General features: G+C 43.2%; 6 protein-coding genes across 6 annotated transcripts; 2 read left to right on the top strand and 4 right to left on the bottom strand.

The window, feature by feature from the left end:
- The first annotated feature begins 348 nt into the window (after positions 1-348).
- Positions 349-1843, top strand: LOC108130382 (uncharacterized). The gene is made up of 3 exons (XM_017248785.3): positions 349-952; positions 1009-1537; positions 1621-1843. Exons 1-3 carry the CDS (start codon positions 398-400, stop codon positions 1803-1805), a joined length of 1269 nt encoding a protein of 422 aa, XP_017104274.2. The 5' UTR covers positions 349-397; the 3' UTR covers positions 1806-1843.
- A 508-nt stretch (positions 1844-2351) lies between these two features.
- LOC108130380 (uncharacterized) lies at positions 2352-3806 on the top strand. Its single transcript, XM_017248783.3, has 3 exons — positions 2352-2964; positions 3017-3545; positions 3601-3806. Exons 1-3 carry the CDS (start codon positions 2410-2412, stop codon positions 3783-3785), a joined length of 1269 nt encoding a protein of 422 aa, XP_017104272.2. The 5' UTR covers positions 2352-2409; the 3' UTR covers positions 3786-3806.
- Positions 3807-3894: 88 nt separating this feature from the next.
- Positions 3895-5488, bottom strand: LOC108130386 (uncharacterized). The gene is made up of 3 exons (XM_017248790.3): positions 4534-5488; positions 4259-4475; positions 3895-4201 (listed from the first exon to the last, which is right to left on the bottom strand). The coding sequence occupies exons 1-3, from the start codon at positions 5374-5376 to the stop codon at positions 4008-4010; spliced, it is 1254 nt and encodes a 417-aa protein (XP_017104279.2). The 5' UTR covers positions 5377-5488; the 3' UTR covers positions 3895-4007.
- Positions 5489-6477: 989 nt separating this feature from the next.
- Positions 6478-8864, bottom strand: LOC108130383 (uncharacterized). Its single transcript, XM_017248787.3, has 4 exons — positions 8283-8864; positions 7350-7849; positions 6931-7294; positions 6478-6871 (listed from the first exon to the last, which is right to left on the bottom strand). The coding sequence occupies exons 1-4, from the start codon at positions 8488-8490 to the stop codon at positions 6678-6680; spliced, it is 1266 nt and encodes a 421-aa protein (XP_017104276.2). The 5' UTR covers positions 8491-8864; the 3' UTR covers positions 6478-6677.
- A 435-nt stretch (positions 8865-9299) lies between these two features.
- Positions 9300-11116, bottom strand: LOC108130375 (uncharacterized). Its single transcript, XM_017248779.3, has 4 exons — positions 10649-11116; positions 10096-10592; positions 9671-10040; positions 9300-9604 (listed from the first exon to the last, which is right to left on the bottom strand). Exons 1-4 carry the CDS (start codon positions 10851-10853, stop codon positions 9393-9395), a joined length of 1284 nt encoding a protein of 427 aa, XP_017104268.2. The 5' UTR covers positions 10854-11116; the 3' UTR covers positions 9300-9392.
- On the bottom strand, positions 11115-12739 carry LOC108130373 (uncharacterized). The gene is made up of 4 exons (XM_017248777.3): positions 12488-12739; positions 11888-12390; positions 11461-11830; positions 11115-11388 (listed from the first exon to the last, which is right to left on the bottom strand). The coding sequence occupies exons 1-4, from the start codon at positions 12684-12686 to the stop codon at positions 11180-11182; spliced, it is 1281 nt and encodes a 426-aa protein (XP_017104266.2). The 5' UTR covers positions 12687-12739; the 3' UTR covers positions 11115-11179.
- Between the last annotated feature and the right edge of the window lie 82 nt (positions 12740-12821).

Raw genomic sequence — 12821 nt, 5'->3', positions numbered from 1 at the left:
CAGTTCAGCTTTCGTTGGGGGCTTTGTTGATCTCGTATAGTTTAAGCAATGATTTTTTATGACTTAAACAACCTTAATCTTTTATTATTGTATTTGCTTATTCTCGATCTTTGATAATATTTTATGAAAAATTATAACATTGGGAATAAAATTAATATTGTAATTAATTAATTTATTGCTGATAAAAGCCATTAAAAAGTATCTATTGAGTTGTTTCGTGAGGGAACTTTTGATAAGAAGTATTTCATGATTGTTGAAAAATTTCATGGGATAAAGCTCACAAAGGCTTTCGAAAAGCTTCTTTTAAAAGTGCTTATATTGGACTCATTCCCTGGCGGTTTTAACAGAACCAGATCCATAACCGAAGTAACAACTTATAGATTCGTATCACTAAAAAATGTCTGACAACGCAGATGCGGAGTGCTTCAGCCAAAATGAGTTGGTAGCGCCAAGTTGGCTGAAAGTTGAGTTCATTGAGGAGGTCTTGAGATCGAACAAAGAGGATCCGGAACTCAAAGTAACTGACCTGAACATCACTCCCGCTACGCTCGAGGGCGATCACTGTGCCAGTGTAATGTTTCGGACTACGGCGGAGTATACCACAGCGATGGGAACTTTTAGTACGTCTCTTATTGTAAAAACTATTCCTGATCAGGAGGAACATACAAATGACATGTTTAGTAATTCGCGCTTGTTTTCGACGGAGATCGGAATGTACTCCAAGGTTCTTCCGGAGTTTGAGAAGATTCTACGAGAAGCGGGCGATAGTACCAAGTTGTACGTGCCCTGTCTGTATTACAGCTTCGAACCACGGCAGGTGCTGATATTTGAGGATCTTGTGCCCCAAGGATACACCGTCATTCGGAATCGACCAGTGACACCAGTGGAGGAAAAAGCCGTATTCACCAAGTTGGCCAAGTGGCATGCAGTGAGCATGAAGGTTATTAATGAGGTATTTTAGTTGGTTTTCTAAGTTGTAATTCCAAGATAACAGCTATGTAATTACAGCAACCTGATTTCTTGAAAGACTTTCAATACGGGCTGATCGAAATGCCCAATTTTTTGACGGGCCACCTGATGATCACAGGAATGGAAAATTTTGTCGAAATGCTGTCTGTAATACCTGAGCTAACAAAGTACAAGGCGTTCTTTAGTAAAATACAAGACACCAACTTATCCAGGATGGCTGAAGTTATGCAGGAGTTCCGGAAGAATCGACAACCCGATGGACACTACGTTCTCAGCCATGGAGACTTCCACATCCGGAATATGATGTTCAAGACCAACAAGAATTCGGGGACCTTCGAGGATGTCATGTTTGTGGACTTTCAGGTCTCCAATGTATCACCGTCGTCAGTGGACCTAATATACGCAATATACAGGGTGCTGGAGCCCGAGCATCGTTGTCAACTTGGAAAGGATGCGGTGAATAAATATTACTCCGTTTTGGTGGATACTTTGCACAAAATTGGCTATAAAGGGGAGCTCCCTACACTGGACGGTCTGTGGCAGAGAATTCACTATCATAAATACTATGGTAAGTAAACTGTGCTAATACTATGGTAATGCCCTGGTAACATTAGGTTGTGCCGATCTATATTTGACTATATTTTCTTTCAGGCTTTTTCCTGATGAGCACTTTTTTGCCTTTGCTCTTAGCAGTCAAAGCAAATGCTTTTAAGATGGCTGAGCTTGCTCAGAACAACGATAATAGAAAGAAATCCTATTTTCTAGAAGGTTACCTGGATGAAATCAAAAAGCTTTTACCAAAATTCGAGGAGCTGGGTTACTTCAATGATATTTAATTGAAGCAAAAAAGCAAAGTGTAATAAAAATTAGTTTTCGATAATTCTAATAGCTTCAATGGATCATGGGGGTATATGTTGAAATTCAGGTAAGATTGGTAAGTCAGGTAAGTTTTAAACTAATAATACCATTGGTCACTATGAGCTGAACAAAACAAGTATAATTAAAGATAGTCATTTCCACTTAAAAAAGCCATGACTGCGTGACAGTTCAGCTTTCGTTGGGGGCTTTGTTGATCTCGTATAGTTTAAGCAATGATTTTTTATGACTTAAACAACCTTAATCTTTTATTATTGTATTTGCTTATTCTCGATCTTTGATAATATTTTATGAAAAATTATAACATTGGGAATAAAATTAATATTGTAATTAATTAATTTATTGCTGATAAAAGCCATTAAAAAGTATCTATTGAGTTGTTTCGTGAGGGAACTTTTGATAAGAAGTATTTCATGATTGTTGAAAAATTTCATGGGATAAAGCTCACAAAGGCTTTCGAAAAGCTTCTTTTAAAAGTGCTTATATTGGACTCATTCCCTGGCGGTTTTAACAGAACCAGATCCATAACCGAAGTAACAACTTATAGATTCGTATCACTAAAAAATGTCTGAGAACGCAGATGCGGAGCATTTCAATGAAGATGAGCTGGTGGCGCCAAGTTGGTTAAACACCGAGTTTATAGAAGGGGTCTTGAGATCGTATGAAAAGGCCCCAGAACTAAAAGTGACTGACCTGAGGATCACCCCAGCGAGTGCTCAAGGCGATCACTATGCCAGCGTAATGTTTCGGACTACGGCGGAGTATACCACCTCTAAGGGAAAGTTCACCAAGCCCCTGATACTAAAGACTATGCCCGATCAGGAGGGGCACAAGAAGGACATGCTGAGTAACTCGCATTTGTTTTCCACGGAAATCGGGATGTATTCCAAGGTGCTTCCGGAGTTTGAGAGGATTCTCAGAGAAGCGGGCGATCGCACCAAGTTGTACGTGCCTTGTGTGTACCACAGCTTGGAGCCACGTCAGGTACTAATATTCGAGGATCTAGTGCCTCAGGGATATGCCGTCATTCGGGACCGTCCGGTGACCCCAGAAGAACAAAAAGCCGTATACACCAAGTTGGCCAAGTTTCATGCTGTAAGCATGAAGGTTATTAATGAGGTAAGCTTTTGTTTGTTATCTAAATGCCAATACTAATGAAATATTTGTATAGCAACCGGATTTTCTAAGAGACTTCCAATACGGCTTGATCGAGATGCCCACCATGATGAACGACCCTATGGTGACCACAGGCATGGAAAACTTTGTTGAAATGCTGTCTGTTGAACCTGAGCTTACAAAATACAAGACGTTCTTCAGTAAAATCCAGGATTCCTACCTGTCCCGGATGGCTGAAGTGATGCAGGAGTTTCGTAAGAATCGGCGGCCCGATGGTCACTACGTTCTAAGTCATGGAGATTTCCACCTCCGGAATATGATGTTCAAGAGCAATACAAGCTCGGGGGCATTCGAGGATGTCATGTTTGTGGACTTCCAGATCTCCAACCTATGTCCGTCATCAGTCGACCTCATATACTCAATCTACATGCTGCTGGAGCCCGAACAGCGTTGTGAACTTGGAAAGGATGTGATAAACTATTACTTCTCCGTTTTGGTCGATACCTTGAAGAAAATTGGATATAAAGGGCAGTTTCCTACTCAGGACGGTCTATGGCAGGGAATTCATCGCCACAAATACTATGGTCAGTACATAGAATACGGATAAATCGATCTTTATTTGACTATATTCTCCTTTAGACTTTTTCCTAATGAGCACTTTTATGCCAATGATCCTGGCGATCAAATCAAATACTTTTAAGATAGCCGACCTAATCCAGAACACCGATATTAGAAAGAAAGTGTATTTGTTAGACGGTTATCAGGAAGAAATCAAGAAGCTGTTACCGAAATTCGAGGAGCTGGGTTACTTCAACGATTTTTAGTACAAAAAATTAAGTTTTAAAAAATAGTTCTAGGATATTTACAATTTTTTTTAGAAAAAAGATTCAAAGTGTTTTTTTTAAATTGATCGTTTTTTAAAGTAAAAGTAAAAACATTTTTGGTGATTTATATTTAGCTTGTGATGGAAAATACTCATGGAATCTAGCTAACTCTATGTTGGAAGCCCGAATACTTTGGATCGCTTTGTTAAAAATATTAAATGTCTAAAAATCCAAGAAACCGGAAAGCTCAAACTCCTTTAATGTACGTTGCAAGAATGCCCGGTACTTGGGATTCTCCACGTTCTCCCGGCGGAATTGATCACCACTTTCAGTGCGAGAGTTCAGATCCTCGAGGTTCTCAAAACCGGCGCCCTCTCGGAATATAAGAGGCGTCAGGCAAGTGGCCCCGATAACACCTGTAAAATACGGGCTGTTATATTTGGAAATTCGTGAAAATTGTCGCATTAACTCACCCATTAGACTGGTGTTGATAAGGTCAATGTGGATCTCCTTAAGGCTTGGAATGTGTCCCTGGTAGTTTAGCTTCTCCAAAGTCTCCTGCAGCACGCGCTGATATTCTCGGACAACGAATTTGTAGTGGACCTTTCGCACACATTCATTCATCGAACCGAATAGGAAATAGTTCAGGTCTATGGCCGGGGAGCCAACGTAAGCCAATTGGTAGTCCAACTAAAAGAATATAGTTTAAATTTAAGCTATGGAAACTTTTGAGTTATTCATAACTAACCGTAACAACGTCGTCAGGTTCCTTGGTCTCGTTGTTGATGTGGAACATCAGATTGTTGATCCACAAATCTGTCACATTAAACACCCGGAAACCCGTACTGGAGGACTCGAACATGCTTATGGCGTTCTGGAGCACGTTCTCGGCCAGCTTGAACATCTTTTCGGTTATCTCCTCGTAGCCCTTCCAGTGGGCCACTTCCTCGGCCACGCAGCGAATGTTTACGGGGAAGAAGGTGAGAAAGTCACGGCGATCGGGATTCCTGGAGATCGGAGCCTCGTCGAAAAACTCCAGCACTTGAGGATTCTGAGCGGCGATGACGGCGCTGCAGGCATGCAGCTTCGCCACCTTGGTGATGGTGGGCAGCACGTAGTCCAAATTGAGGAGACGACCTCGCTCGAAGTTCTCGAAGCCGGACTGCTGCATATCCTCGAGAATCAGAAAGGGCTCGGGTGTTTCGGTGGTGTAGTAGCAGGTTGGCGCAATTTTTGTTGAATCCCCAATCGACTGAAGTAGCTCCTGGACCCTAGGCAGTACCTCTTTGTAGGCCAGGATCTCGCGCTTGAAGAGCTTGCTTCGCTGAGCTACTGCCCCGGTTTGTCCTTTGGGATGGTCCTTCACAATCACCGAGAACTTGCTCTTGGCCGCTGAGCCCCTCTGCAAATTGAAGCTGGCCCTGTGCATTTCGCTGGCGAATCCGACGGCGTGGTCTCCTACTTGGACGCTCTTTACAATGAGCTCTGTCACCGCCAGCTGCTCCTCCTTGAAGTGCTCCTTGAGCACATCCTGCAGGAAGTCGGCGGTGAGCCACTCCGGCGCCTGGTAGTTCTTCTTGCCAGTTCCCATAGCGAGTTTTATTTAAGATTTTCAAGTCACCTGACTGGAAAAAAATGAACCGAAAACAGAACAGCTGAGAGTAGCGACCGGTGGGGCTTTCGAATGGGGAATGTGGGACCGAGCATGTGACGACCCCCAAATGGGAGCAGCTTTGCTCTTATCCAACGCAAAAGCTCTCTCTGTTGTCGGCTTTTCAACGGCTTATCAACTGCCCTACCAACAACAAATACGGGGGAATGTGGGGCTAGGCATGTGACGGCCGGCTAGTGGGTGCAGCTTTGCTCTCATCCATCGGAAAGCTCTCTCTGTTGTCGGTTTTTCACTGGCTTATCAACTGGCAATCCAACAACAAACATTGGTGTTAAGTAAATGTGTGAACCGCTGTGGGTGTTGTAAGGTCGTGGAACCCGTTCATGTGGAACGCAATTCGTGGACAGATAAGATGCGTAGTAATCGGGGATCTGATATTAATATGTCTAGTTACAGTAAATACTCTTTGTTTTATAAGTGAAAATACTCAATTGAAATGTAGACTTAAAAAGCATTATTATCATTGCAATGGTGTAAAGAATAATCCAGTTTCTAACACCCGAGAACACGTGGAAAATTAGCAAAGGTCAGCCATCTTTTGAAAGACTGGAAAACGGGGTAAGTAAAGTGGAAAGTTTCTAATACTACATATTCTGAATTCCAAAAGAATTAAAAAGGTTTTTAATCGGGAACATTGGTGTTTCTTTAAGGCTGCTTTAATTCATCGATCCATTACTGTTAAGTGCTTAAATATTGAAAGAAAGCAGGAAATCTAGTATCTGGCAGTTGTACAATCTGTTTACTGTACTACGAACTGAAATAAATAAAACGTGAGCTGAATTGAAGTACCTGTTACGATAAGCCGCAACCTTGATGGTTGGCGACTATTGATTAAATTTGATTTAATAATTAACACCTCGAGCTAACTGGAGCTCAGGTTAATTGAGAGCGTAATAATAATTATTTTAAATAAACCAGAGAAGACGCACATAATTCCTAAAATCAAATCCTTTAGGAAGAGTATTTTACAGATGTGATAAGAGCCACATTCAACCAAAACTTAAATAAAAAAAAACGTCATTTCATTGGCTTGTTTTCTTGCAAAAATATTAAACAGACTTTGTCGCAGCTAAACAAAAGATAATCTTCAAGATAGTCAAAGCGAAAGCATGGCACCTTCGCATGAGATACAGTCGGGCAAAGATACGGCTCTGTTCCGATTTTCGGTTCCGTGAGGTTCTTAGAAATAAATATGAAAATCGGCTCGAGCTATAGATGAACTAAAAGTCTAGTATGCCCCGCCTGTAGAGGAAGGGGAATATACTGAGAACTGCTCGGACGTAGAGGGGATTCGTGTAGACCTTAGCCCGAAAGCGGTCTCCCTCTTCTCCAGGCTGCGTGAGTTTCACCAGACTGGCCTCGGTATCCACGGGCAGAAGGATGAACACTAGCTGCGTAAAGGTTGTGAAGTAACCTGGAAAACATTCATTGTATGTAAATATTTCGAAGACTTTCCATCTTGGTAGTACGTACCCCAAAATCCATACTTGATCATGCTCATGTGGAGATCCCTCAGCATTGGCAGTCGATCGCTGTAGTGCAGAGTCTTTAAACACCTTACCAGGTGGGTGTGGTATATTCTAATGAACGAGTCGAAGCACTCGATGCGAATGCTATGCTTGGCGGAACAGATGATGAGCTCCCAAAGATCCTGCGCCGGACTGCCCCATTTGCAAAGTTGGAAGTCCACGAAGCGCAGCTGGTTTATCTCGCCAGATTGGGTATAGCTTAGCATTATGTTGCTGGACCAGAAGTCGCCGTGATTCAGGACCTTGAACTCGTGAGGATTGTTGTTGAAGCAGCGGGCGTAGGACTGCACGAACTGGTCGGCTGTGGGCTGTGCGAGAAGAGATGAGGTAAGCTCAGTTAAAATATTTTATCGAAACACTCACTATGCGATTCACGTATTGTTCGTGGTCGGCCAGACCCCAGCCGGCCATAGCTGCCTTATAGCTCTGAACACGAGCCTGATAGGATTTGGATTTGTTGTAGTTGGCGGGTAGGTAGATGCGCTGAAAATCATCCGGAAAGGGACCGTGCTTTTGGCGCCATACGGCACTGGCTGCGTGGAACTCTGCCAGTTTCTCCAGGACCCTTTCCATTTGCTCCATGTCGAAGCCCTTGAGACGGCTTATGTTCTTGTACTTTTTTGTGCGCAAGTCCTCTTGCACCAGACAGATGCGTCCTTTTAGGTCCTCCGACCACAAGCACTTGGGTGCGAACTTCACGGAGAGGCCTACTTTCTCGTAGAGCTCTTCCAGTTGGGGTATGATTGTGTCGTACATCATCTTCTCCTTGGGAAAAATATTGAGGGTATTCACAAAGCCGCCGTTGCCGTGGGCGTCGTTCAACATGGTCTTAACAATGTAACATCGTTGTTGCGAGAATCCATCTGAGGTAATCAAAATTGTTACAATTTGTCATAGCTTAATCGGTGTTTGGGGCGTATGAGTAATGTGTTTGTAATATGTAAACTTTCTTGTATACAGTTCTAAATATGTTAAGGTGAAGGCTAGGCCCTTCTCGGAGCAATTGTCACCATTATCTTGCCTTACTGTGTACGTTCGACAGATTGCGACTAAGATTACATATGAAAACAATACAAGGTCGAAAACACACCCCATTTCACAAAGGTTTTTCTGTTTGTCCACATAGGTACAATGAATATTGTGGAAGTATACTATGTTCACTTATAACTTATTCAAATAACCTATCAAACAAGGCATTTGTTTTCCATCTATTACTTTCTAAAGTTCTTATGCACAGAATACAGAGAATTTATAGGTGCTATCTTAATTTTTATTTAAATAATACGCCCTCCTCACCTTTCAGCTCGATGTCAATGACGACGCGCATTAGCAGCGAGGTGTAGGACTCTCCGGGAGGTGTGGCTGGGATGATCGCGAGGTTCAGGATGCGCCGAAACTCGCGTAGGTCTCTCTTCAGCACCCGCTTGAAGTACGCCGCATTGATCCAGTCCGGAATGCCAACAAAGTCATTGGAGGCGGAGAACTTGTTGCTGTTATCAGGCATTCTGGCTGGCTGTGGGGCTTCTGGGTTTCCGCCGGAGTGAGCTCACCCCGGACCGCTGTGTGGTGTTGTTCTCCGGCCGAAGTGTGCGGCGCAACTGTTTTTTACTGCCCGCCTTCCTTATCGAGTGTGTTGTTCTTGCTTGAGCTTCGCGATTGCCTCTATCGTGTTTTTTATTTTTGGCCAACTGCACGCACAACAAACAACAGAACGGCGCCGAGGTGGGCGAGTAAGGTGCGCAGTGCGCACTTATCAGAGTCTCGGCAATGCCAATTGCCCGTCTAACTGGTTCGTCAACAGCTCGGACACTGGGCATCGCAAGTGATTCGCAGCCCCTCTCTTGGGTGATAATTGCCAGAGCTTTTTCCCGTACTTGACCACATATATAGTTAATATACAAATATAAAAGCATGTGCACGATCGGGGATGGTCAAGCGATGCAGTAGGCGCCGGGCTTATCAGGAGCATTGTGCCCGGAATACTTGATAACCCGCCAGGGAGGACCAGGAAAACGAGGAACAAACGTTGCTAGAATTTAGATTGTTATAAATAGAATTTCTGTCTACTTTTATAACTAAGTTTTGTTAAAATAATTAAATAAACTGAAATTCAAGTGATCTGGTTCGTTGTTAACTTAAACTTTGTCCGTTATTTTTAGAGATATGGTAGCGGAAAGATTTTCTGATATTCCATCTTACCTCTTCCATCTTTATAAAATACCCCTCACCACTCAGTATCTCAAACAAACTTGATGTAGTATGCCAAGGTTCTAAGCTTCTGCAATTGCGCCTCGACTTTCAATTGCAAAAATGGCCCCGACATTCGTTGAGAAAAACTTGAAGAAACCAGTTTCAATATTCGCACACAATTTATTAAGTTGAATCGTTTAAAGAATGCAGTGGCCTTTACTGTTCTTCAAAATCTTCAAAGTTGAAGAGCCCTCTATTGCAGAAAAATGGATACAACTCTCTAATAACCTCCACATAGGCGGGGTTGGTGTACATTCTGGTTCGGAAGTTCCTGCCCACTTCGTCCTTGGACATGAGACTGTGTAGGTTACTTTCCTTGGTACTCGGCAAGAGGCAGGTGGGAAGGTGATTTATCGCAGGGAAAAATGCTACGAGACGAAAGAGCACGGTTAAGAGCAGGTGTATGTTATGATAGTACTGTTGAAGGCTTCTACCATAAAAGGTGTTATTCTTTTTAGTGATGGCGCCATGGAGATCTCTCAGCTTGGGCATCGGTTTCAAGTATTTGAGGATGCCAAGGTACTCGATGAGATACTCCCAGTAGATCCTCACAAAGTTGTCAAACTCTCGGATGCGCAGCTCTTTCTCGGGTGATAGGGTTAGGAGGAATAAAAGATCTTGGGCTGGACTGCCCCACTTGCAGAGCTGAAAATCCAATAGAAAGGCATTCTGTAGGTCTCCATTCAGATCGTATTTGTACAAAAGATTATTCGCAGAAAAGTCACCATGGGTGAGGACATTAAAGTCTTCGGGATCGACGTTTAGAGATTCTAAACCGATAGCGCCATACTGCTTAGAAGTGGGCTGAAAGATAAAGTGTTCAGATAAACCAACATACTGGGAATGTGGAAAAACCTACAACTTTTTTCAGATAACTCTCATCCAAGCCCCAAGACTTCATGCCTGCCTGTAGCTCCGGATATTTGATATTAAATCCACGCAGACTATACTCAATATTGTCCTTTTTTATAAAGCCATGTTCAAAGTCAGCAGGGTAGGGTCCATGGCGGTTCTGGTAGACCACGCTGGCGGCATGGAGCTGCGCCAGTTTCTGCAGGGAAAGCCTCATGTGACTCAGGTCCAGTCCCTTGGTTCGTTCCGCACTTAAGTATCCTTGGATGGCGAGGTCCTCAAAAATAAAGTAAAGGTTTCCCTCTATTTCGCCGATTTCCAGACACTTTGGCGCCAGTTTGATGGGATGTCCAGCGTCGCGATAGAGTTTTTCAAACGCAGGCAGGTAGGTGGAGTACATTTGCTGCTCTTTGTGAAAGTAGCGGAACTCATTTATCGCCTTGCCACCTTTATCCGCATCCAGAGTGGTCTTGACTACATAAGATTTTCTCTGTTGACTGCCATCTGGGAATGACCGTATTGGGTTTAGTTTTTAGCCACCTGCCCAAATATTTTCTCACCTTTTAGCTCCAAATCCAAGAATACTCTTATCATGACAGACGTAAAGTTTCCGCCTGGTGGCACAGCAGCCACTGGGGTAAACGTGAGAATCCTTCCGGCTTTAGGCTCATCCTTTGCTATCAAGGATTCGAACTTGGCCTCGTTCAACCACTGCGGTATGACGAGGTGTACGTTGGGGTTTTCAATCGTCTCGGCCTGCGACATAACTTAAACTGAACCAGAACTCACACTGTAACTATGAGGAGGCTTATCACGATATAAGTTAAGATAAAGTTTCTGGAGATTATTATTGTCACCTTTTTATGCAAAGTAACAAGCGATAATGGTTGCGTGAGTAGGCAGGTTTGATGGAGTTTGCTATGATTTACATAGCCGATTATACTTGTCAAGCTTTGATTTTTACCAATTTTATTGAATCATTAGATTTCCCATCCACTTGACCACACGTCGTCACATTGATAGGGCTCGGCACTCAACTTTTCCTATATTTTTAATATCATATACTCTCCAATTTATTAACTTATAAAATATCACACATCGTAGTCTTCGTAATTAAATACACCTCGGTTGTAGAGAAATGGATACAGATCCTTCATGATTTTGCCAAAGGCAGGATTCGATAACATGCGCAGTCTCATGTTTTCACCTTCTTCTGTTTTTGCCATTATGCAATGGAAATTACTGTCCTTATCAGAGGGGAATACGATTATCGGCATGTGGGTGAACAAGCTGAAGAAAACTGTAGAAATACAAAGAGTTAGTTATTAAAAACAGTGTTATTAAAACAAATCAGTGTTTGAGTTGAGCCTACCACAAAATGAATTGTTTTTATGGTACATAGATCTCTGGATATCCCGAAGGGCTGGCAGGCGTTTTTGGTACTTGAGGACTTTTAGGCACTCGATAAGGCGCTCCCAGTATATCCTGACAAAGTTGTCAAACTCCTTCAGGCGCAGTTCGTTCTTCGGGGAGAGAATCAGAAAGAAAAGCAGGTCTTCGGCCGGATGGCTCCACTTAGGTAACTGAAAGTCTATGAGGAGTAGCTTATTTAGGCTTCCATCGGGCAAGTAGCTCGACATAAGGTTGCTGGACCAGAAGTCCCCGTGGCTAAGAACGTAAAATTCATCGTTATTGTAGTCCAAGGTGGCCAGGCACTGTGCCCAATATTGTTCCTCGGTGGGCTGGAATTTTCCATATATATAAAAATGCTATTTATATGGCTGAACACTGGGACTTACAAACTTCTCAACATATTTCTCTGCATCTTTCATGCCCCAGGTGAGCATGGCCTTCTTAAAGGCCTTCTCCTTCAAGCGAAACCCATCAATGTGAAACTGCTTGCACGACCGATTCACGAATCCCTCGTAGAACTCCTCAGGGTACCGTCCATTTTTCTCCTCGAAAACAGCACTGGCTGCATGGTACTCGGCCAACTTGTGCAGCGACGCTGTCATGTGTTCCATGTCCAGCCCCTTGGTGCGGTCCATGTTGCCGAATCCCTTTACGCGTAGATCCTCGAAGATAAAGTGGATCTCGCCGTTTCGCTCCTCCGTTTTTAGGCATTTCGGCGCCAGCTGAATGTCCCACCCAGCTTCCTTGTAGAGAGCTTCGAAGGCTGGAATGAAGGTGTCGTACATCTTGGCCTCCTTGGGGAAGAGACCAAAGTCGCCAAAGTCCTTGCCGCCGCGATCTTCCGGCAACATTATCTTTAAGATGTATGTTTTGTTTTTGACACTGCCATCTGTTAAAAGTGTCAATAACAAATGTATAGTTATTTTTAATTGATAGAATTGTTCGCATTTGTTTCAATTGCCCTTAATTGCTCACTCATAACGCACCCTTCATCTTCAAATTGATGTAAATCCGAATCATGGTGGAAGTAAAATTCTCTCCTGGAGGAATCGCCGCCACGGGAGTGAATTTTAGGATCTTCACATGATCCGGCTCGTCTTTGGCCAGGACGTCTGTAAAGTACTTTTCATTGATCCAGTCAGGAATGATTAGGTCTTTATTGGGGTTCTCGATTTCGTCAGTCATTTTCGGGCCTTAAAACAGAACCTATTCTGGCAAGAGCTGTTTTAGAACTGAAACCGATTTCAGCCGCCGCCGAGCTTTTATAGTTCCATTGTCCATTGAGTATTTCGTTTGGTGAGGCAATACAAATTCTAGCAG

The sequence above is a fragment of the Drosophila bipectinata genome, chromosome 3R (assembly GCF_030179905.1).
Source record: "Drosophila bipectinata strain 14024-0381.07 chromosome 3R, DbipHiC1v2, whole genome shotgun sequence".
NCBI lineage: Eukaryota > Metazoa > Arthropoda > Insecta > Diptera > Drosophilidae > Drosophila > Drosophila bipectinata.
The sequence above is the reverse complement of the archived record's forward strand: the minus strand, read 5'-3'. Positions and strand labels throughout refer to the sequence as shown.